The sequence below is a fragment of the Cololabis saira genome, chromosome 19 (genome assembly GCF_033807715.1).
Source record: "Cololabis saira isolate AMF1-May2022 chromosome 19, fColSai1.1, whole genome shotgun sequence".
In the NCBI taxonomy this organism is placed as follows: domain Eukaryota; kingdom Metazoa; phylum Chordata; class Actinopteri; order Beloniformes; family Belonidae; genus Cololabis; species Cololabis saira.
The window spans coordinates 37,272,606-37,297,208 of NC_084605.1; the positions used below are offsets into that span (position 1 = coordinate 37,272,606).

The 24,603-nt window shown below is 40.8% G+C and overlaps 1 protein-coding gene across 2 annotated transcripts in view; it reads left to right on the top strand.

The window, feature by feature from the left end:
• Positions 1–12,692, top strand: part of sema4gb (sema domain, immunoglobulin domain (Ig), transmembrane domain (TM) and short cytoplasmic domain, (semaphorin) 4Gb) — a 67,703-nt gene extending 55,011 nt beyond the window's left edge. For both annotated transcript variants that reach the window (XM_061707754.1, XM_061707755.1), the window contains 6 exons: positions 1,440–1,578; positions 1,660–1,882; positions 3,327–3,442; positions 3,604–3,758; positions 8,540–8,601; positions 9,919–12,692. In XM_061707754.1, the coding sequence (XP_061563738.1) occupies positions 1,440–1,578; positions 1,660–1,882; positions 3,327–3,442; positions 3,604–3,758; positions 8,540–8,601; positions 9,919–10,892 (1,669 nt within the window). In that variant the 3' untranslated portion in view covers positions 10,893–12,692. The remainder of the gene's footprint in view (positions 1–1,439; positions 1,579–1,659; positions 1,883–3,326; positions 3,443–3,603; positions 3,759–8,539; positions 8,602–9,918) is intronic.
• The last annotated feature ends 11,911 nt before the right edge of the window (positions 12,693–24,603 follow it).

Here is a 24,603-nt window from a genome sequence, read left to right on the forward strand (position 1 = left end):
TCCTTCCTTCCTTCCTTCCTTCCTTCCTTCCTTCCTTCCTTCCTTCCTTCCTTCCTTCCTTCCTTCCTTCCTTCCTTCCTTCTTTCCTTCTTTCCTTCCTTCCTTCATTCCTTCCTTCTTTTCTCCCTTCCTTCCTTCTTTCTTTCCTTCTTTTCATTCTTCCTTCCTTCCTTCCTTCCTTCCTTCCTTCCTTCCTTCCTTCCTTCCTTCCTTCCTTCCTTCCTTCCTTCCTTCCTTCCATCCTTCTTTTCTCCCTTCCTTCCTTCTTTCTTTCCTTCTTTTATCCCTTCCTTCCTTTCTTCTTTCCTCCCTTCTTCTCTTCCTCCTTCCTTGACCTGAAGACAGCACAAGGGTTAATAACTAATAGTTTCAATGAATTAAGAACATACTTCAGTTTATTTAATGTGTGCATTTGTTGCTTTTTTTCCAGTTTTCAAAGACAAATCATATTTTGTTTTTACACTGTTAGTCCACCTGCTATCTGAGGATGTTTCTTTGACCCTGGGAATATTCATTCTTCTTACTCTTTTTTTTTTGTTCATATATTTATATGAAAAGTGACCATGAGCTGATGAGGAGGAGAGGAAAGATAAATAGATCCATGCCTAGGTGAGCTGCTGTGATTGCTGGGAGAAGCAGCGAGAGCTGAGGTGAAGCTTTGGGAGATAGACAACGATCAGAGAAAGCTACGTGTGTTAATGCTGATGTGCAGAGTCATGCTGCATTAAACTGTCCCCAAGGTTTTTGGATTCTGACGGAGAGGATAGCATCGCAACATTAACGCTGCCTTTTCCCAGCCTCTGCCTCGCAGCAATCTCTCTTTCTTTCTTTTTTTCTTTCTTTCTTGCACACCTGTGTGAGTAACAGCCATCGCTATGCCTTGAACTGGAAGGTGCAGGTATGAGTAAGCCCTTGAGCAATGCTGTTCACCGGTTCTGAAGAAGGACTTTGGTTTCACGTCGTTCTCACTTTTCTCACATGAATGCTTTTGAAGGCCAGAGTGGGCGCAACAGTGTGACAGAGACATTTTTTTGCCTTCCAGTTACTCACTGCACCTCTAGGGTATAAGGGTCACCTGGTTTGTGACTACCAACTCTTTCTTTCGCAGGTGTGCTGCAAAAAACCCACAAAAGGACAGATTTATTTATGACTCACAGTGAGTGGGTGTGCTGGACGTGAATGATAGGGGGGTTTACACACCTGTCAGTGATGTCACTCCCTCTTCCCTTTCCAAGACGAGATCTGAGAGGAATTTCTGAGGGTCAAAACTACCACCATGATCATTTTCACTCCTCAGTGGTCGTGTTACCGTTTCACTAGGCACTGGTGGCCTGTGATGTGTCTGAAACTGGATCTGCGACTTGCTCCCCAGATCGCTCAGTGTTTGTTCTTTCATCCAGAGTGCGTGCTATGAATCTGTTTTCTGGATTACCTTTCAGGAAAAATATCAAAGCATCTGCTATCTGCCAGTACACCTTCTCCGACGTACAAAAGGTTTTCCAAGGGCCGTACATGGAGGTGCAGGATTCAAAGTGGAGGGAATACACAGGAAAGGTTCCACACCCAAGGCCTGGATCTGTAAGTTGAATCTTCTAGCTCTCTGTCTGTGGGATACGTCCACATCCTGGTCTCTGGAGTGATTTCCCTCTTTCTCTGCAGTGCATAACAGACGTACACCGGTCCCAGGGCATCAACTCCTCCAGAGACCTCCCAGACAACGTCCTCACCTTCGCCAGGAGGCACCCACTGATGGCCAACCAGATCCACCCCATAGGCATGCGCCCACTCATGTTCAAGAGGAGCGTCAACTACGTCAAGATGGCCGTGCACAAGGAGCTGGCGCTGGATGGAAACATTTATACCGTTTTGTTTTTAGGAACCGGTGAGGCCTGGTGAATAGCTTTAACCAGAAAGCGAGCGGTCAGCATCTTTGTTCAGCATGAACTAAGGCCCTGTCCCAATAATCCCACTACCCCTAGTTTTAATCACTACCCCTAAATTTTGCACGTTCCCGTGAGGGTAGTGGTGTCCCAATTCCTCTTTCCACCTAGGGGTAGTGGAGAAAACTAGTGTAGTGTCTATGAATCTGTCCCTACGGATAGAGTGTTTTCAGATGCACACTAGCTGAACTAGGGACAGAAAAATTTCCCAGAATGCTTTTCGTCGTCATTTGCGGACTGAATCAAAAAAAAACAAACATGGTGGACATTTCTTATTTTTTAGTGAATTAAATCAATATTTTGAGTTAGTTTCTGCATAAAAATGCATTTTGATTAAATTTCTAGCGAGAAATATATATTTTACTTTCATAATATTCACTCAGTGAATGTACATAATCACTCGCGTGCCCGTTGTTGCGTTGTATCTTCAGATCTCGCCAGAATAAAGGCTGATTTATGGTTCCTCGTTACACCAACGCAGACCCTACGGTGTAGGTTACGCGGCGACGCGCGCCGTACCCTACGCCGTACCCTACGCCGTACCCTACGCCGTACCCTACTCCGTACCCTACGCCGTACCTTACGCCGTACCTTACGCCGTACCTTACGCCGTACCCTACGCCGTACCCTACGCCGTACCCTACGCCGTACCTTACGCCGTACCCTACGCCGTACCTTACGCCGTACCCTACGCCGTACCTTACGCCGTACCCTACGCCGTACCCTACGCCGTACCCTACGCCATACCCTACGCCGTACCCTACGCCGTACCCTACGCCGTAGGCTCTGCGTCGATTTAACGCGGAACCATAAATCAGCTCCCGAGCCGGCAGGCAGAAATCCCGAAATTTTCGGAGCAAATTTCTTAACAGGCGTAGCTACAACTGTTAGATTTCATCTATTAAACCAACATTTATCTTCCTAAATGATTTATTTCAGCCAGTGGTAATTCTCCACAGAGCTGCAGGTTTCTCCCCGGGACGACGGCGCAGGTTGACCCGGCCGTGAGCTGCTGCTGCTCCGAGCCGGCAGCTCTTATCCGAAAACATCGGGTCAAATTTCTTAACAGGCGTTATTTGGATAAACTGAGCCCAGGTTGGGGAACTTAACGGTTACTTTTACGCCTGAAAAAATATTAAAACTTAATAAAGTGGCATATTAACAGTGCTACAGCTGAAATTAAAAGAGCTTTTGGTTCTCAGATTCCTGATTTTAGTGGTGGTGCTGAAAGTAGGAGTAGTGGGAGTATTGGGACAGACCTGGGAAGATTTCAAGTGCCCTAAAATCTGTCCCTTCTTTTTTAGGGGTAGTGGTAGTGAGGGAGGGCTAGTGGTAGAAAGTAGGGGGTGTATTGGGATTGGCCCTAAGTTGTGTTTTTCCTTACAGATGATGGGTGGCTGCACAGAGCCGTAGACGTGGATGGAGACATGCACATCATAGAGGAGTTGCAGATGTTTGATAAACCTCAGCCGGTAGAGAGCATGGTTATATCTCCAGTTCAGGTAAGTACTTCATCACAACCATAATAAATGAATCCATATAAGTTGAGTGGTGTAACTTCAAGCCCCATTAGATATTTATGTCAAGTATACTACTTAGAGTAGCTTTAACATACAAGTCCAGCAGCAATGCATTGATCGATGGCTGGATAATTATTCCACAGAGGAGTATCTACGTTGGCTCCCACTCTGGAGTGGTTCAGGTCCCGATGTCGGCCTGCCAGAGATACAGCTCCTGCTACGACTGCGTGTTCGCCAGAGACCCCTTCTGCGCCTGGGACGGACGAGTGTGTGTAGAAATATCCTCACGTTCCCAGAGGTAAGGGAGCAGACAAATCAGACAAATACCCAAACAGATGCAATAAATCAGACGTCTTAGCAAACAGCGCATGAAAAATCTGGAGGTTACAGGGATGTGTCCAAAAAACAAAACAGAATTGCTTCTTGACAGAGATAAATGTATGTGATTTAGTTTGTTTGGAAAGGATCCTGTTATGCCCTTCAATTTCTGTACGCTTCCTCCGCTGTTCCACCTGTTCACTCTGCCTAATAGGCTTCTGTATTTCCAGCATGAATTGATTTTTTTTAGCTTTCTTCTGTTTCCAAAATGTACTGTAAAGTAATGAAGCCGTAAAGCTCTAAATACAGACAATATTTACACAGTCCATGCATTGCCTGACCTTTCTGGTTGTTGTTTATTCCCTCCCTCTGGCCCAACAGCAATATCGGAGCATAATTACTTATTTATGCAACTCCTGCAACCCCCTCCCACACAATTCCTGTGAAAGCAGGTCTAAGACACCGAAGCCTGACCTGGATTTTTTCTCATCAGCTCTGTTGGGCTCAGCAGGAGCTCCTTACGAGCGGTTGAAAGTTTGGGTTGGAAATTATTCAACAAGAAGAAAACATTTTCGACATTATTCCTGCATGTAGCTTTGCGTGTAAAACTGAGAATCAAAGAAAACTTTCATTCATCTTTCAGTAAGGCTACAGATCCTTAAAAAAATGGAATGGTATCATCAGCCTACGTAAAGCTCCTTTATAGAACTTCTCTTTAGATGGTTTTTCATGTGATGAAGGAAACACATAGATCCTTTACCGAAGGAGAAATAATCACTGCCAGAAGGTGAAAAACCAATCAATCAAGTCAGCGTTTGGCATTTATATTAAATGCCACTTAATTAGAATTATTCACATGCTAATAGTGCTTGAAGCAGCTTTAATTAATATTTCTAGCCTAAAGTTAAAATTACAATGGCTTGACAGGATGTGTCCATAAAAACTTCAATTTATGGAGCTGCTTTCACTTTCTTTTGGACAGTAAATTTACTGTTTGGGCTCATTTTCAGACAGAGAAGGTATTGTTCACAAAAACAGCACATTGTGTATATAATCACTCAGATCTTAAATTAAAGCTAAATGATAGTGATCAGACAAATGAGTCACAGTTTTTTATTGCTGAGTTGAACGTGTAAATAAGCAGTTTTCACCTAAAACCCAGCGGTGTGGCATTCAAGGCCATATATATGCAAAGAGGTATATCAAAACAGCTATTACGATGCTTTCAAGGGTCTAAAAAGCATGTGAAAATTGTATTTTTTTTATGTTTTTAGTTTCTTAGAACTAATCTCCAGAGCGGTCCGTCATCATTTAGAGACCGCCGACGTTTCTATTCTGCATCTTACGCACAGCTTCTCGTAAAATAGGACATTTTATGCCTTTTTGTGTTTCGTGCCTTTTCTGTGATGTTATATTGATGAATAATCCTCTTCTTCACCCACTGGAGGTTAAAAAACAAAGGATTTCTGCACATGCGGTCATATGTTATTGATTTACTGGAAAATTGGATTTGGAAAGTTTCGTGGACCCTAAGTGGCAAGTTGTTTGGTTTTATGTAAGACAGAGCAGGGTTTCTGTAAAAGGCTACAGTATGTGGTCTCCAGCCCATCAGCCACTGGTGCAGGTTTTCACCTGCACTCCAAGGAACATGCATGTTTTACAGCGTGTTTTCAGCTTTTCCATTTGCTCAGGTCACGCACTGGTCAGGTAAATGGGGGAGCGGTCGGCGGTCAGCCGTCACCGTCCTCGAGCATTTCCCATGCCAAATATCTGGAGCTGTTGCAGGTCTCCCCACTCTAACTACGGCCAATCAGAAACAGGGAGTGGGTTGACACCACCATGAGCTTTTTGCAAATGAAGTGCACACAAGCCCTTGGCAACAGCAGCATTAACGTTTCTATTTCTTGGTAGCAGATGTTTTTTTTCCCCAGTCAGCGCTGGCCTGAACTTCTCACACTGATACATGTTAACACGGTGCGTGAGGAACTCATAAAGGTCTAATTATTCCACATCGTTGTCCAGCCTAATCCTCAATACTCGGTAGGACAATAAGCAAACTGACCAGAGACGTCCTGCTCGTATCTCTGCTGCAGCTGGGGATGTGATCTACACTCAGATATAATATTGTGATAAAGTTCTTTATTTTCTGTTATGCAATTAAAAAAACAAAAATGTCATACATTCTGGATTCATTACAAATCAACTGAAATATTGCAAGCCTTTTATTATTTTAATATTGCTGATCATGGCTTACAGTTTAAGATTAAGATTCACAGAATATTCTAATTTTTTGAGATAGGATATTTGAGTTTTCTTAAACTGTAAGCCATGATCAGCAATATTAAAATAATAAAAGGCTTGTAATATTTCAGTTGATTTGTAATGAATCCAGAATGTATGACATTTTTGCATTACAGAAAATAAAGGACTTTATCACAATATTCTAATTTTCTGAGACAGTCCTGTATGTGGTTACAGGTTTGTTTCAAGGCTGTTTACAAGTAATTTGCAAAATGCCAAACTAATCTATGTATAAAAGTTGTTTACGCTTCTAGCTATCGTAACGGCTCTCTGCAAAGTGAGCCCTGCCAGTCACAAAAATGGCAGAACTCTTTTTTTCTGCAGCTTGTAAATGTCATTGTGAAATCCATACAGCCTTTTCAAGATGTGCTGGTTGCAGAGTTAATGTGGTGCCAAACACTTACATGAGACGGCTGGAAATGAGCATAATATGGCCACTTTAAAGACATTTGTGTGCGTTGCTCTTTGCTTTTCTCAAGTGTCCAAAAAGTAGGAATACGTTATTTTGTTTTCTAATAAGAATAATATATATTTGATCAATCCCCTGTAGGGAAATTCAATATATTATAGGTGCATTGTATGCAGTAAAAAAGGAAAACTACAAACTTAAATGAAATATATATGCAATATTACCCTTAAAACCTTTCAGTCTGTCATGGTCTGATATAAAAATGCTCCATTAAAGTTCAAATGCATCAAAATTAATGTTTAAAATACATTTTACATGTAATTCTCTATAGACTTGTGAGGCTATTATGTTGTTTTATTCATCTTCAGGGTGGCACTGACTTGTGAAACTTGCAAACACTGAAATAAACACAAAAACACACACACAGACAGGCAGGCACACTTTGGCTGGCTCGTCCGTCGGGGACTTGTTTTTGCCCGTCTTCCTTCAGTCTGCATGAGTGAACAGCAGACATCTAAATCTCCATTACTGGCACAGACACTCCAGCCTCCCGCGTGGATTTGTTTGATTGTTGTGGCGGCTGCAGCACATTCAGAGAAAAGCAGCAAAAAGAATGTAATATTAATGGATCGTGTTACAGTTTAATAACGTATGATACCCACTCTTATTTGTAAAACAAACGACCCCCTTATAGTAAATCTTTCATAAAGGAGACCAAACGTCTCTCCACTACCACTCTACACTGAAATAAAAAATAATTAAAGCTGCAAGCAGCGATGAACGGGCCCTCGCACTCACGGCCACCGCCCCCCATAAGCATATCAGACATGACACCACCCACGACTTCCTATGTCAAACCATTCAAAAGTTATAGCAGAAAAAGGAACTATGAAATATCGACCAATCAGAAGAAGGGGCGGGGCTAATTCAGGCCAATGAAGGTCAAGGCCTCAATACAGAGTCCGATGACACCACCCATGACTCTTTATGTCAAACCATGCAAAAGTTATGGCAGATAAAAGTATTCTAGGGGGCGCTGTTGAGCCGTTAGGCCACGCCCATTAATGCAAACCATGAAATATCAAATGTATCACCAGGCCTGGCTTGCATGCAAAATTTGGTGACTTTTGGAGAACTATCAAATATGGACCAATCAGATGAAGGAGGGGTGCGCTTTTTGGCGTCTAGCGTCGCCACGGTAACACTTTTGAAAGAGAAAAGTAATGCGTGTTGTCACAGGATGGAGACGCACATTTTGATGTATAACACACCTGGGTGCACGTTACGGTTCGGGCTGAATTAACTGCCGAAGGAATGGCATAAATTGCGCCAAAATTACACGATTAATTCAAAATGGCCGACTTCCTGTTTGGTTTCGGCCATGGCACCAAGAGACTTTTCTTTAAGTTGCCCCATGATACAGGTGTGTAGCGATTTTCGTGCATGTACGTCAAACCGTATCTTGGGGCTTGAGGCACAAAGTTTTCTTTTTTTTTTTAACCTTGTCTGCACACATATTAATGATTGATACCATGACGGTAGAAACCAAAGGCATATATATGTGCATTATTACTTTATTTAATATATGTACATATATATATATATATATATATATATATATATACGCATACATATGCATACACTACGCACAAAGTTTCCTAGGGGGCGCTGTTGAGCCATTTTGCCACCCTCATTTCGTCAGAAGAAAGAAAGAAAGAAAGAAAGAAAGAAAGAAAGAAAGAAAGAAAGAAAGAAAGAAAGAAAGAAAGAAAGAAAGAAAGAAAGAAAGAAAGAAAGAAAGAAATTCCTACAGATACAATAGGGCCTTCGCACTGTAAGTGCTCGGGCCCTAAAAAAAGGAGGCGTGCGTCTTTTCATGAGGGATATTTGCTTCTACACGCAGCTGTTGAGTGAGTTTATCATGAATAGTTGATTTTTACACTAGCCTCCAAATACTTTTGTGTAAATTAACTTCATCTCACTGGTGTTGCTATGTTTATGAGGATAATATCAGAAAGATACTGGTTTAAAGGTCTCATTGATTTTTTCAGGTCTAACCTAACCCAGGACATCACCAGAGGAATAAGGGGCTGTAAGGAGAAGTCAGGAAACGGTATGTGTTACAGAACACACACTCTAAGCCTGAATTCATTATACAATAGCATTTCCCTTTTTATCCATATATTATTTCACCGTTCACCATTTCCCGCTCCCACTCAGATTAAAGGGTTAAAAAACTTCAAAGCATATTTTTTTTCCTCCACTTTGAATCTCAAGCATTTAGCATCTATTAAGGAACTTCATAAGGCGTGTGTGTGAGCGTCAGCATACACATCTTAATCAGCTCTCTGTGGTGGGAGGTCAGCCGGTCCTGCAGCTGCACCGGGGGGTTCAATACACTTTAAGAGGCTTATGAAATGTGACGGAAAGTGATGCTGCAGCTGCACAGGTCGCTCACCCACACCTTTAAATCCTAACCTTGGAGATCCCACTTCTTCATCGGCCTCCATCTGTTCACTTTTCCTCACAACTCTGCATCTCACACTCCCTTTTAGCCAGTACTGGAGTTGAGGGGGGATGAGGGGGGATGAGGGGGGATGAGGGGGTTGGCATCCCCCCCTGAAATAAAAACGGTCCAAATCATCCCCCCTGAAATAAAAACGGTCCAAATCATCCCCCCTGAAATAAAAACGGTCCAAATCATCCCCCCCTGTAAAACTGCCATCCCTCCTTTCCATCCCTTATGTCATTTCATCAATGAATGTGGTTTTACTGCTATTTCAACATTTAGAGTCATCACCAGAAAAATAACTTATTTGACAATTTTCACCTGTTTCAAGTAGATTTTCACTTGAAATAAGTTGGAAAATCTGCCAGTGTGACAAGATTTATCTTCTTATTACAAGCAAAAAAATCTTGTTCCACATGCAGATTTTTCTACTTATTTCAAGTGAAAATCTACTTGAAACAGGTGAAAAATGTTGTTTTTTCCAGTGATGAGTCTTGTTTTAAGTGTAATGAGATTTTTTCACTAAAATGAGACATTTTAACTAGAAATAGAACAAATATTCTTGTTAAGATTGTGAGTTTTTGCAGTGATCCATGTTACTTATCCTGTGAAGGACAGAGTCATATTGATAAGTTCAGAAAAGTGTTTTTTATTGTAGTGTTTTGATGTATTTGATGTAAGCCCAGTGGATATTTAAAGCTTACAGAAGGCTGCATTTAACTGCTGCTATGTCATTCCTGCAGTATTTCTGCAGGTGTTTTGGTCACTGCTATTATTTGTAATATATTATATTATTTGTAATCAGCACAAATTATCTGTCCCCGTATGATCAAATCCACCATCCCCCCTGATTGTTTTCTACAACTCCAGTACTGCTTTAGCCCCTCACATGTCTTCTTTTCCTCTCATTTTGTGTGTTAGTGGTCCACCGGAGGCGCTCCGTCATGTCGGGGGATGACGTTCTTCTCCAGTGTGAACTACGCTCCAACCTGGCAACCCCACGCTGGACGCTGAACGGGAAGGAGCTCCAGGGATACGGCCTGAACTCGGGCTACCGCATCGGCACGGACGGCTTACTCATAATCGGAGCTCGCGTCCAGCAGAGCGGCTCGTACCGCTGCTTCGCCGTGGAAAACGCCGTCTCCGTCCTGGTCTATCTTTACACGGTGACGGTTCACACGGACCCGTTCTTCGTGGTGGAGCCCACGGCCACCACGTACCCCCCCACCGCCTCCAGCCCTGGCGTCTCCACCACCGGCGGCCCCACCGAGCCGCCCTCGCCGTCTCCTCCACCCCCGCCGGCGCGCGCAGGGGCCGAGTTCCAGACCTACCGGCACATGGAGGCCGTGTACATCTCCCTGGTGGCGGTGCTGGGAGGCCTGTGCTTGGTGCTGAGCGTGGTGCTGCTCTACGTCAGCTTCTGCACCAGACGCCCCGCCCACAGCAGGAAGTTCTCCCAGCAAGGTCTGCAGGTCCTGGGCGGCTCGGAGAGGAAGCGCAGCTCCCATTTTGAACTCACAACCATCTCCAGCCACTGCAACGGCCGCCCGGGCCGCCGCTCCATCTCCGTGCCGACCTTCGCGGACATCGGCGACGGTTTCCTCCAGATAGTTCCAGGAGAAGGCCAGATGTCTCCAGCCAAAACTCCCCCACCTGCTCCGCCCCTGCCCATGCCGCCGCCGCTGCCCAACATGGACTACGTCAACGGGCTGTCGGCCACCCTGCCCAGCGTGCTGAGGAAGATGAACGGGAACAGTTACGTGCTGCTGAGGCAGGCCGACCCCGAGGGCATGTCTCCGCTCTACCACTCGTTCACAGAGGAGCTCAACAGGATCCTGGAGCAGAGGAAACACACCGGGCAGCTGGACCTGCAGCCGGATGAGAGCTCCATCTAGGACGACCCTCAGGCTTTGTCTCACTCTTATTTATTTAGAACCCAACGGCCACCCATCATTGTGGGAGGAACTGAAAACGATGCTGCTTTTCTTTACTCGGTGTCAGCATACATGCAGGCCGTGTCCTAACTTGAGCCGAAATGTGCAGCTTTCCGTGTCTCGTGACAAACGAGCGGTCCGTAAATTCACTTTAATGTTGGAACGACAGCGACCAGAGACTGCGATCTGTAAAAGTGGAGCTGTGGAAATGGTTCACCACAGGCTGTGCTTCATGACGCTACCTCAGTGTAGACCCTGAGGTGATCAGGTGGGACCAACAGGTGCGAAACGGGACACGAGTGAAAAATAAAAGCAGGCCCAGACTTCATTTGGCATTTTTCTAACTTTAGATGCGTGGATGAAATTTTAGCACCATGTAAAATAAAAGCCTCTATAGGACTTGAAGTGATACTCCTGCACCAATATATATCTTTGCCCAACATGTATAGATCCACAACCTGGGGCCGGATTCACCAATATGTTCTTAAGAACGATCTTAAGAAATGTCTTAAGATCTAAAATTAAGAAGTTCATAAGAAAGTTCTTAAGTGCAATTCCTCAAAATTTTCTAAAGAACCGTCTTAAGAACTGTCATTTCTTACGAATTTCTTATTTTTCCTTCTTAAAATATATCATTGCATTGCACGTAGGGCTGCACGATTCTGGACAAAATGAGAATCACGATTTTTTTGCTTAGAATTGAGACGATTCTCACGATTCTCTCACGATTTTTTTCCAATATAAAATTTATTGCACTTATTACTTTAACTTTGCAACAGCTGAACAAAAATATAATAACAATAAACATCTCTTGTCTTCTTTACACAAACCTTTGAATAATTCAAACAATAATAACAATTTTGAACAATATTTGTTCCTCCCTGAGTTGAACACCCTTTCAGAAAGGGGACTTGTAACAGATCCTGTAGTTCTGAGGCAACAAATTATTCCTCTGGCTGCTTTTTGCTGTAACAGCTGACATTGAACATAAAAACAATAAACATCTCAATACAATATTTATGTGCAATATGTGTCAGGTGATAAAGGTAGATGTTTCTCCAAATGTAATCCACAATCATTAACAAAATATAACAAACATGACAACATGATAGTTGACCATGACAGGACTACAACAACCTAGAACAAAGGCCTAGTCCTTTTTTTATGCAGCCATCTTTAAAAAAAAAAAAAAAAAAAAAAATTTTTTTTTTTTTTTTAATAAAATCGTCGTCATTTGGAAATGAGATTGTGTTCAAGCATGAATCGAGATCGCGATTTTTTTTAACGATTAATCGTGCAGCCCTAATTGCACGCGCCAACAAACAACATTTATAGGTAGTTTGGTCTTAACCGTCAGTCACTCACTAAACATGGAGAAGGAGAAAAAGAGATGCAGGAACTTTACAAGGTTATGGTGGATGAGATTAATGTGCGAAAAAAATACTATTGGGGAAAATTAATAATAATTAACTACCACGCTAACTAACATGCTAACAAACAGTTAACAGGCTCTTTGTGTAATTAATTACAAAGTATATCCTCAAACTATGACCTACTAGTCTAAACTTGTCTAAAATGTGTTGAAAAAGATGAAATTAGAGTCTTACCTTTTCACAGAAGACATTTTAAGACAGGTCAAGGTTGTCTTAAAGTTAAGAAAAAAGTCTAGAACAAATTTGAGAACTTTTATTTCAAGAATACCATTTATTCTTAAGTTTTTTCTTAAGAAGAAACTTGAGCAGAAAGTTGAGAAAATACTTAGGAACATTTTTGGAGAATATGTCTTCATCTCTTTTTTCTTCTTAAGACTGAACTTTTGAAAAAAATGACACTTAAGAAGATTTTTCTTCTTAAGAATGTTTTGTGAATCCGGCCCCTGGTCCAGAACCCTGGCCGTGTGTGGGGAAGCTGCTGTTTTGGTGAAATATGATGACAGTAAACATTATAAATTGGTCCAAAACAACAACAAGACAATTCCTGGCTGAACTGGCATCTTTTCATCATCAACATTAATCTAATCAGTCTCAAGTTCATATCATGGGTTTTCATTAAATCGTTTCTTCAAATAGAAACTCTGTTAGTCCAAACTGTGAGCTGATTGGCTCAGAGAAAGCAAACAAACAGATGATATGAGAGAAGTAATGTCGTAATTATCGGAAAATATTTTTATAGCAGTAAAAAGGAAAAAGGAGACGTGTGCTGGAATAGCCCACATTCCTGACGGAAGTAGGACAGGATGAAAATATAGCAAGAAAAAGGAACACTATTTTCTATTTTTGTTGAACATACAGACATCCATTTCTTAAACTTGAATATTCATCTTTCAGAAAAGAGATATGTTTTAAGCATTACTCTAAGCAATCTTTTACAGATTTTTACTTATTCCAAATTATTTGTAGGTTTTCATTGAACAAATAATTAAAAAAATAAAATACAAATATACAGGACTGTCTCAGAAAATTAGAATATTGTGATTTTCTGTAATGCAATTACAAAAACAAAAATGTCATACATTCTGGATTCATTACAAATCAACTGAAATATTGCAAGCCTTTTATTATTTTAATATTGCTGATCATGGCTTACAGCTTAAGAAAACTCAAATATCTTATCTCAAAAAATTTGAATATTCTGGGAATCTTAATCTTAAACTGTAAACCATAATCAGCAATATTAAAATAATAAAAAGCTTGCAATATTTCAGTTGATTTGTAATGAATCCAGAATGTACGACATTTTAGTTTTTTTTATTGCATTACAGAAAATAAAGAACTTTATCACAATATTCAAATTTTCTGAGACAGTCCTGTATCTGTTGCTTTGAGAGAATTGTGATCAGTAAAAACATAGTTGATTAAAATTTGCTTAAAAAGCCAAAGCTCAGAGACATTTCACAATGTTTTATGAATGTGATTCAAGAAAAATCTATGACATGAACTGTAGGCAGAGGTCAAAAATACACTAGTGATGCTGAAAACTGTCCGTCACAACACATTCCCACCCCCAGATCACGTGGATCTTTGACATGTTGGCTCATGACTAATCGCTGCTGCTGCTCTGTTAAGGAAACAGTTACAATTAACGTGATAACCAAGTTATAGATATGGGTGGGAGTATCACTTTAGCGGTCCAGCTTTGATACAGAGCATTAGAGATAGAGATTATTTAAACCACGCTCATTCCTCTCTTGTAAATAGCGATACCTGCTTCACTGTTGCAGCTGTAGCATATTTGTTGTGCCGGTGCCAATGAAAACTCCTGCAGCAGCTTCTGCTTTATATTTCCCTCTGACAGACTCTCTGTTTAAGATCAGAGATAAGACGGAGGCGTGTGCTCGGACTGACTGGATTCACTGAGGACCACAAACACACGTCAGTCAAACAAACGAGATGCTGAGAAGATGCTGACTGAATTTTGCTGTTCAGATTTTTACACTGAAACCTTTTTGTGTCTGACTGAAAGCCCATTTGGGGTTAATCGTTTATTATACGTCTTATAAGACATGACTCTCATAGAGAGTATCAAGAACATAGTTTATTTTTTGTTTCGTATTTGTCCTGGTCTGCAAAACACAGAACGACAGAGAGACATTTGTTCTCTCCACCTTGTGGCGGATGGCCACACGACAGTGGAGACGACCTCGGCACATGAAGGCATGTAGTGTTTACCTGACGTGAGTGCAATGCCAAACCAACCAGGAAATGTGGAGCGTTCAGTATTTACCCCGACAAGGTGAACGGTGTTGTGATTAAATTGCACAAGTATAACTCAGAGCCAAGTGACTGAAATGAATCTCTGAGTAGTTTGTAAAGGCGTCACAGCCAGCGGTGGATGAAAATCTGTCTTCCCTGCAAAGTGTTGAATCAGCTCTTGTAGCTCGGCAGCCGCCGCAGCAGCGGGCCTCTCTGGTGACTCGCCGTGTGCATCTGTCAAGCCATCACTGACATTAATGGCAGTGTTTGGCTCGCCTCCATGCAGAAAGGACAGGGGCTTCCTGTCTGTCTCTCTGCAGGCAGGAGCTGCCACGAAGCGTTTGACCCGTGCGTCCGGTTGAGACTGCAGGAAACTGATGATTATGATGCAGCAGGACAGGAGATGTGTAGCACTTGCAGGTTTTTATCCGTTTTTCTTCTGCTTCATTGAGGAGAAACTCACAAATTCATATCACCGCTCCAGCTGCTCACAACTGAGACAAATCTTTCGACATACAGGACTGTCTCAGAAAATTAGAATATTATGATAAAGTCCTTTATTTTCTGTAATGCAAAAATGTCATACATTCTGGATCCATTACAAATCAACTGAAATATTGCAAGCCTTTTATTATTTTAATATTGCTGATCATGGCTAACAGTTTAAGAAAACTCAAATATGAAATATCTCAAAAAATTTAAATATTCTGGGAATCTTAATCTTAAACTGTAAACCATAATCAGCAATATTAAAATAATAAAAGGCTTGCAATATTTCAGTTGATTTGTAATGAATCCAGAATGTATGACATTTTTGTTTTTTTAATTGCATTACAGAAAATAAAGAACTTTATCACAATATTCTAATTTTCTGAGACAGTCCTGTAGTCTGAACACATTTAATGTTGCCTGTCTTAATTTAAAATCCTTATCCACTGATTATGTACAGCACAGAGATCTTTTTCAGACCGACCACTTCCCTGTGACCTTAGTTTCAGCCTCTTTTTTCTGTTGTAGCGTTCCAATTGTTATTTTTCTGAAGAGAAAGCAGATATGAATTATTTGCCAAAGCGGGATTCTCTCCTGCATTATTTAATAAAAACATAATTACGTAAGGTATGTTATTACTTCGCAAATGTAAGAAATATTTTGACAGTGACATGAAACAGTTTGGGCATCACTGGGAACATTTTCTGTTGCTGAATATCTGAGGAAAGCATGACCTGATTTCCTAAATGCATCCACGGAAAGATACAGTGTTCAAAATTTTGCGGGGAATCGATTGTCAGAAAGCCGTCTACAGTTTGGTACACCTGCATATGATGCAGGTCCTCTTCACTGCAGTCTGTCACACTGCAACACTATGTTTACAGGCTTGCAGGAAGCACCCAGCATCTCTTCTGCTGAATTGTTTGCAGCTCAGAGGTGGCTGGATGAGCCGTTCCTAGAATAACCACTGCAGACCAGCTTGAAAAACGTATCGATCCCCATGTTAAAATGTTCGACTTTACATGCAGCAAAGAAGATTGACACAGCCTTGTGGAAAAAAAAAAAAAGGTTTTTCATGCCATTTTAGTCTCCATGGTGAGATTTCTCATCCATGACAACTGTTATGAGGGGGAAGTTTTATGTGGCTCATCACGTAGTCGTCTGATTGGACTGTGGCTAAACTCAGCCATCCAGCCAGCGGCTGCAGTAGCTCTGAAGAAGTTTCAGGTGTCATTCTGGTAGCGACATCTGAAACGGGACATGTTTGATCAGAATGACAGTAAGGTAATGACCAGAGCTGGTAGAGGAGCCAACAATTGTACTCAAGTAAAAGTACTGTTACTTCAGAATAATATGACTCAAGTAGAAGTAAAAAGTATTCATCCAAATAATTACTTGAGTAAAAGTAAAAAAGTACTTGGTGAAAAAACTACTCAAGTACTGAGTAACTGTTGAGTAACGTCTGATTTATTTTTTTAACACAACCATTCAAACAGACAAAAGTACAAAATAATCATCTTCAGGCAAATTAAATCAATAAAATTAATTAAAATTTATAAAAAATAGCTTAAATTAAAATAATCTTAGAGTAAATTCAAGTGCTTTAATAAATAATAAAATAAATAAAATAATAACAGAATAAAATAAATTAAGCACAAGTAGCACAGAATTTCCAGCCTTTGTACTTTTCTTTTTTAACCAGGCAGAACTAGAACAAACATGAACTCATAGAAACTCTGTGTGTGTTTGAGTCTGTGTAAATGTGACAAAACATGCAAAAACAAACATTTTTCCCAAAGAATCACCCAGTGATGTCACGAGATTGACGCGTACGTGGATAAAAGGGATAAAAGAAAAGTAACAGCTCAACGTAGCCTAATGTAGCGGAGTAAGAGGAACAGTTTCTTCTTCACAAATCTACTCAAGTAAAAGTAAAAAGTATAGTTAACAGTCAAAACTACTCCTAAAAGTACAACATTTCCCAAAACTTACTCAAGTAAATGTAACAGAGTAAATGTAACTCGTTACTACCACCTCTGGGTAATGCTAGTTAGCATCATGAAAGCATGAGAGTGGCTGACGTGTGGTACCTGAGCCGAGGTGGATGTGTTCCAACTGACTGCCATGCTGGTTTTACCATCTACCCTTGTTTGTATTAACCTTGGTTGGGGTTGGGGGCGGGTTTGTTCTTCTTTTTCAAATTCCCTTCTGCTATTTCTACTTACAAGTCGGGTAGAACGATAGTTTGCTGCAATGTCTGTAAAAGATACTGATGCTCAACATGTTTCAGCTCCAACTTATGTATAGGGACCAAAACAAAAGGAAACTTGGCCCTGCGAGTAACGGTAATGCAGAAAAAGAACATGCACTGCCACCTAGTGGTTGGAAATGTAATTACAAAGCGATGCAGAAGTAGGAGAATCATGTTTAAAGGCTGAATTCTGGTTCTGCGTTAAATCAACGCAGAGCCTACGTCGTAGGGTACGCGGCTACGCGGGAGTCTCTCCGTAGCCTACGCCGTCACTGACCTGCACCTCCCAAAAAATGGAACTACGCGCCGAGGCGACGCAGACCCAACGCAGACGGAGAGGGCTGTGATTGGTTTGCTTGGAAGCAACGCATTTCCAGTTCTGATTCGTGAAGCAGTCGTGAACTTTCAGCGCTCTTTTCTTTGTGTATGTGATTCTTTTTTCTTTTTTTTGGATTGTTTTGTTTTTTTGCACAATAGTTGTCCTTATCTCTTTGATTCACTGTGACCGGAAAAGCCCGAAGCTATACAAAGTATTAACTAGCGCTCTGGGGGGTATTGCACCACGGAGAAATGGAGTGACGGAGAAGTCCGAAGGGTTCACGACGGCGTCATGGCAACGGCGTAGGTTCTGCGTTGCTTTAGCGCAGAACCCTAAATCAGGCTTAACGCTAGTGACAGCGTAGGGGCTGTCTGTACTCATTGCGTCACTGTGACACAGAAGCATAAATCAGCCTTAATCCTTAAAACCAACCGCCCTTTTTAGTTGTACTTTTTCTTTTTGCGGTTGCAATTCTGAAACGTGTGTCAAGTGAGTGATGCGTCAATCCCCGAGATCTCACTGAATAACTCAGCACCTTATCTCTAAGTTGTGAATGTATTTCACAACTTATCGATGAGATTGACAACTTCATCCTCTGTGATAAAGAGGAAACAGACTTTAACAACGGACCTCCGCTTGCTGGTTCTCTGTGACCACGAAAAGCTTGTTTTTGTGTGCTCTGACACTTGACGCAAGACCCGACTATATCTGGCATTTAATTGAGGCCATAAGGGCCTCTCCCATTTTTCACAGTCACCAGTTTCTCCTACGTTTATGCAAAGATATTGGTCTGATCAGAGTTGTTTAGCTGTTCGTAATCAGCCGCTTTGCAGTTAGACGTCATTAAATCTTACACACCTTTAAACTAATGCAACATTTCAAGCAAGTTACATTTTTTTCCCCAACATGTTACAAGATTATAAAGTAGGTAAAAGGCCTGAAACTTTCTCTTTTTTTGTCAGATTTGTATTCATCCTTGTCTCAAATGTCTTCGTGTGAGATTCAGGTGTCTTTTATACACGGCTTTTTTGAAGTCTGCCCAAATTTTCAATGACATTTGCTCGGGGGACCATGAAAAACCTTCGGCTTGCACCTCTTTGACGTGATCCTTTGTAGATTTTGAAGGCTCTTTGTCACATTACAGAAGTTGTCACTTAATCTTCAGGGTTTTTTTCCGAGATCCTAGATTTTTCTTCAAAATTTGCTAGCGGTTCATTTAATCAATTCCCCCTCTAACAGCGTGAAGTTGATGTGCTATTGGCTGCATCAAACACCCAAACACAATCAATCAAAGTCTCTGCCTAACACGAGGCGAGGCGAAATTTGCCTTTCTAACAAACCTACACGTAGCTCTCTCATGCTGAAAGTTGTCTTGATACTCCCAACCTCCACCATTACTGTGAGCCATCTCAGAATCACATTACAAACTGAGAAAATCACCACCTAAAAATGTGCAGACAACTTTCTTCTGCCTTGTACCAATTGATTTTTTTTTCCATAGAGTTCATAATTGCTTATTGTTGGGGAAAGAACTTGGGACTAGAGCCGTGTTTCCCAATCCTAGTCCTCGGGGCCCACTGTCCTGCATGTTTTAGATGCTACCCTGCATCAGCACACCGTGATACAAGGAGCTGTGTCCAGACCTTGATAAAAAACGGAGGACCATTAATTAGAATCAGCCCTGAAACATCTAAAACATGCAGGACAGGGGGCCCGAAGAATCAAGACTGGGAAACACTGGACTAGAGAGATTCACAAAATTAAGAAATGTGCCAAAACTGGGTTTTCCAATGATGACTTTAAAGCCACCCTATTTAGCAATACCATTTTTGCAGCAAATTGGTAGAAAATGCATGTGTCAGCTGACCCTGTCATCAGACAACGAAGGGCCCTCTAGTGGTGCAGTGTGGTATTACAACAGGGCCACACGCACTCAGCAGTGACTCTTTTACAACAGCTCCGTCTGCCCCCGTGTGGTCTAACGTGGCATTAGCTACAACCTCGTAAAAAAGCTTTCCAGGATGTCAAAATTCCTTGAGATGGTTAATATTGCTCATTTTACAATTTTACCCCCAAGATGTGTTAAGACAAAATTATAATGCTGAAAATGTTGAAAAAGAAATGCCCAAACTGTTTATGTTCCATCAACAAATATACATACAGGACTGTGTCAGAAAATTAGAATATTGTGATAAAGTCCTTTATTTTCTGTAATGCAAAAATGTCACACATTCTGGATTCATTACAAATCAACTGAAATATTGCAAGCCTTTTATTATTTTAATATTGCTGATCATGGCTTACAGTTTAAGAAAACTCAAATATCCTATCTCAAAAAAATAGAATATTCTGGGAATCTTAATCTTAAGCTGTAAGCCATAATCAGCAATATTAAAATAATAAAAAGCTTGCAATATTTCAGTTGATTTGTAATGAATCCAGAATGTATGACATTTTTGTTTTTTTTAATTGCATTACAGAAAATAAAGAACTTTATCACAATATTACATATATATACATATATATATTTTCTATATATATATACACATATATATATTTCTCCTCAGGTAAAACTGCTACATTAGTAGAAATGTAAAATCAGTAGTTTTTTTCTGACGAGCATGCCTGTCTGACCTGTGACTGCAGAACATCAGGAAATACAACTGAACTTGCTAGAAAAAGTTCTTTTGCACTCTTCAGCCTCTTATCCGTCCCTTCAGCCATTTTCCAGTTACTTGCCTGTTTTTGCTTCTCATCTTGATTCCTTTTGTACCCCCCACCCCCCGCCCTACTTTTCAGTTCCCCTATTTCACCTCCTCCTCGCGACAGCTTCATCCATTACTCTCTCTATTCACATTCTCACAGTCTCCCAGGGACCCTGGCGGGTTTATAAGTGGCCACTCATCGATTCCAGACAGATTTCAAGGAGCACTCGAGACTGTTTGTGCAAATGCAAGGACTGGAGTTTTAACGTTTTGTTGTTTTTTACAGACATTTCAAACTAAATTGTGTCATTATTCACTGTAAGTTTGCATTTTGTGGCAAGTTTTACATTTGTAAACTGATGCAGTTCTGATTTCAACAGGATCTGTAGCCAAACATGTTTTAAGTACAAGTTTTTGCAATGAACTTCTTCATTCCTGAACATACTGGAAGCTTCTTCTCTCCCACTGCTGTTGCTTCACCTAAAGACTGTTTATAGCCAACAGCGTAAACTGCACCATGGACTTTAGATAAAAAAGCATATACTGAGCACAAACCAACAGCGAAACATGTGTTTTATTTGTTTTGTTTAAGTAGCAATAATTTCCCCCTGCTGTATATTTAACGCCATTGTACTCTGATTATTTATTTGTCCGTTAAAGAAATTGTTCTGTTTTCTGCTGTAAACACGTCTCATCAAGCTGGTTCTGTTCTCCTTGATGAAGATTTCCTTTCTGACTGAACAAACCACCTACCTTGTGAACAGATCTTTTGTTTTTTTTTATGTTGAGCTCATGTATTTATGGTAATTACTTATCTCAGCTCATTAAACTTCCAGTGGCATTTGTGATGACAGAAAACAATTTGCACCATGATTATCTGCGGTAAAGGGTGGCGGTGGAGATGTAGCGACATGTAAGACATGTAAGACATGTCAGACATGTACAGACGGATCCGATCCTGCTCTCTGGATATAAGACCCGTTTGTTTTCAGTGGTAACTTAGCAACCACAACTTTATTTAGAGCCTTTCATGTCCTTGCGTGGGTCAAGCCGCCGACACCCCTTGGGGAGAACGGATGTGGTGGGAGCACAGAGGATGTGGCATCTTTAATTAAAACACAGGAGGTGAGAATGAAACAGCACAACTTCCAACCCATTTAACTCTTATGTCTTTTTGTTTTTCTTTCCACAAACCAAACAGGGGAAAAGTGTTTACACAATTCCTCCACGGTGAGTTCTCTAATATTTGATGATGATGCAAAACACAATTATTTGAGAGGAAGTGGTTTCTGCATCCCACACACTCCCGGTGCTCAGCTCCAGCCTTTCATCACCACCTTCACCTATACACTTTTCTAAATGGCCTATCCATCCATCAGCCCTGAGACACTTCATCTTCCCTCCGACTGAATCTGGGTATTATATTCATCTGATAATAGCCACTGAGGTTAACACCGCGTGACTTTTGCAGTCAGAATTGATGAATTCGGGGACAGAAACGTCGCAGAAAAGCAGCAGCAGTTTTGAGAGCAGTCACTGCAGCGGGGTGTGTTTTCTACCCACACAGAGGACGACTCATTCTGAAAATAAAAAAACCAAACTGTTTCCCTCCAGCTGCCATGCAACCATCTGTCGGGCTCATACGAGCTCCGGATCATTTAAGCACGGGGAGCAAGGGCATTTTCAAACCCAATCAGTATTAAACATAAATCCAACTCATTACAAGCTGGTGCAGCATGAATGTGTTTCACCTTTTAACCCTGGAGCAAGATGGACTTTAAATCACTACTTTTTCTTTTGGCTTGATCGTTTGTGTCCGTCCGACCCCTCGTTCTGCCTCCTGCTGTTGCACCAGCCAACTACATGCACATTTGTTGGCACCACTCAATTAAAGAAAGAAAAGAAAAATCCTCATTGAAATAACTTGAAACTGACAAAAGTAATGATTAACAGTAATTTACTTGAAAGGCACGTTAAAGGTGACGGATATAAAGCCATCTCCAAATGGTGCATGCTGACTAGCTTCTGGGACGGATGAGTCAAAGCTGGAGCTTCATGTCATTCCCATCAGCACAAATGAAGCCTGCACAGAACAGAAGACTGTATCTAATGTGAAACATGGAGGAGGCTCGGTTATGTCCGGCGGCTGCTGTGCTGCAGGATACAATGACCAGAGGTGTCAAGTAACGAAGTACAAATACTTTGTTACCTTACTTAAGTAGAAATTTTGGTTATCTATACTTCACTGGAGTAATTATTTGTCAGACGACTTTTTACTTTTACTCCTTACATTTTCACGCAATTATCTGTACTTTTTACTCCTTACATTTTAAAAACAGCCTCGTTACTCTATTTCATTTGGGCCTTTAAAAAAAACTATCCAGTTAAATTGCTCCATCCGGATAGAGTGAATTTGGTTGTGGTTGTTTCAGATGTTCTTGTCCAGTTTTGTTCTTACATCCGTTCCCTCAGATTCCTGCAACTAAACTTGGATGTACATTCCAATAAAGGTTAGGATAAATGATAACATGCCTCTGAAGTTTGACTTTTTGCACCATTACAATACTTATAGGCAACTAGTCATCATATCTGCTGCTCTCTGAAACACATGTTAATGCTCAATAGTACACATATATGCTTCTTTAATATATTTACATTATACTAAGATACATTCATTTTCAATGGCTTTTTTCCCCCTTACATTACTTTTACTTTTATACTTTAAGTAGTTTTGAAACCAGTACTTTTATACTTTTACTTGAGTAAAAAACTTGAGTTGATACTTCAACTTCTACAGGAGTATTTTTAAACTCTAGTATCTATACTTCTGAGTAATGAATGTGAATACTGAAGACACCTCTGACAATGACATCGCAAGACTATCAAGATATTTTGGAGAGAAAAGAGCAGCTCAGAGTCAGAAAGCTTGTTCTCAGGCGCAGGTCATAGATCCTGCAACAGGATGATGACCCAGAACAAACATCTAAACATGCTGAAGAAACATGGCTGAGAACAAAACACTGAACTGTGCTGAAGTGTCCTAGGAATCCTAATGTAAATCCTGTTGAACATCGAAGAAAATAGGTGAATCATGCTTCAAACATGAGACAGACGGGGAGGTTTGCTCATTAGGAATGGACCAATATACCGGTCTGCGGGTGCAGAAGTCTCATTGAGAGTTAGAGGTCACCTGACTGCAGTGGCCACTCAAAAGGTTTCTTTTGTCTTCGCCAGTTTCATTTGTTTTTGGGGTTTTTTTTGTAATAATTCTGTTGAACCACAATCCAAAAGTGATCTCTAGTTTTCGTTAATCCATGTTCAGTATACAGGACTGTCTCAGAAAATTTGAATATTGTGATAAAGTCCTTTATTTTCTGTAATGCAAAAATGTCATACATTCTGGATTGATTACAAATCAACTGAAATATTGCAAGCCTTTTATTATTTTAATATTGCTGATCATGGTTTACAGCTTAAGAAAACTCAAATATCCTATCTCAAAAAATTTGAATATTCTGGGAATCTTAATATTAAACTGTAAGCCAAGCCTGTAAGTGTTTAATTTAAAGGAAGAATCCAACAAGTTTGTCTACGTGTGTATCTTCTTTCACCACATCCAGAAATCTCCTCTTCTTCTCCTGCCTTCATATCCCGCTTCCTCCCACTGGTGTAGTCACCGTCACTCCTTTTTATGCATCCAAACCATCTCATCTGACATCTAACCTGGCTTTTTCTTAGACTCAATTAAACCAATTAAGCCCCAGAGGGAAATGTAATGCTGCTGCAGAGCAATCGTCTGGTGAAAGTAGAAAAACATTAAATTCACATAAAATAAACATCAGGTCAAAAATGTTTGGATAGCATAAATGCATCGGAGTGCTGCGTACGTCGCCTGGCAACAACTGTAGTGATGACATCACAGGCAGCAACGGCAGGCAACACGGACGAGTTCTCTCGGATTGAAACTTATATCTCACCGATAGCCAAAACCATTTGTTTTAATGCAGAAGTCAGTCAGCTGAACTGATTTCACAAACCTCCAGATGTTATCTGCTTCTTTTTAAAGGCTTTATACAGGACTGTCTCTGAAAATTAGAATATTGTGATAAAGTCCTTTATTTTCTGTAATGCAAAAATGTCATACATTCTGGATTCATTACAAATCAACTGAAATATTGCAAGCCTTTTATTATTTTAATATTGCTGATTATGGTTT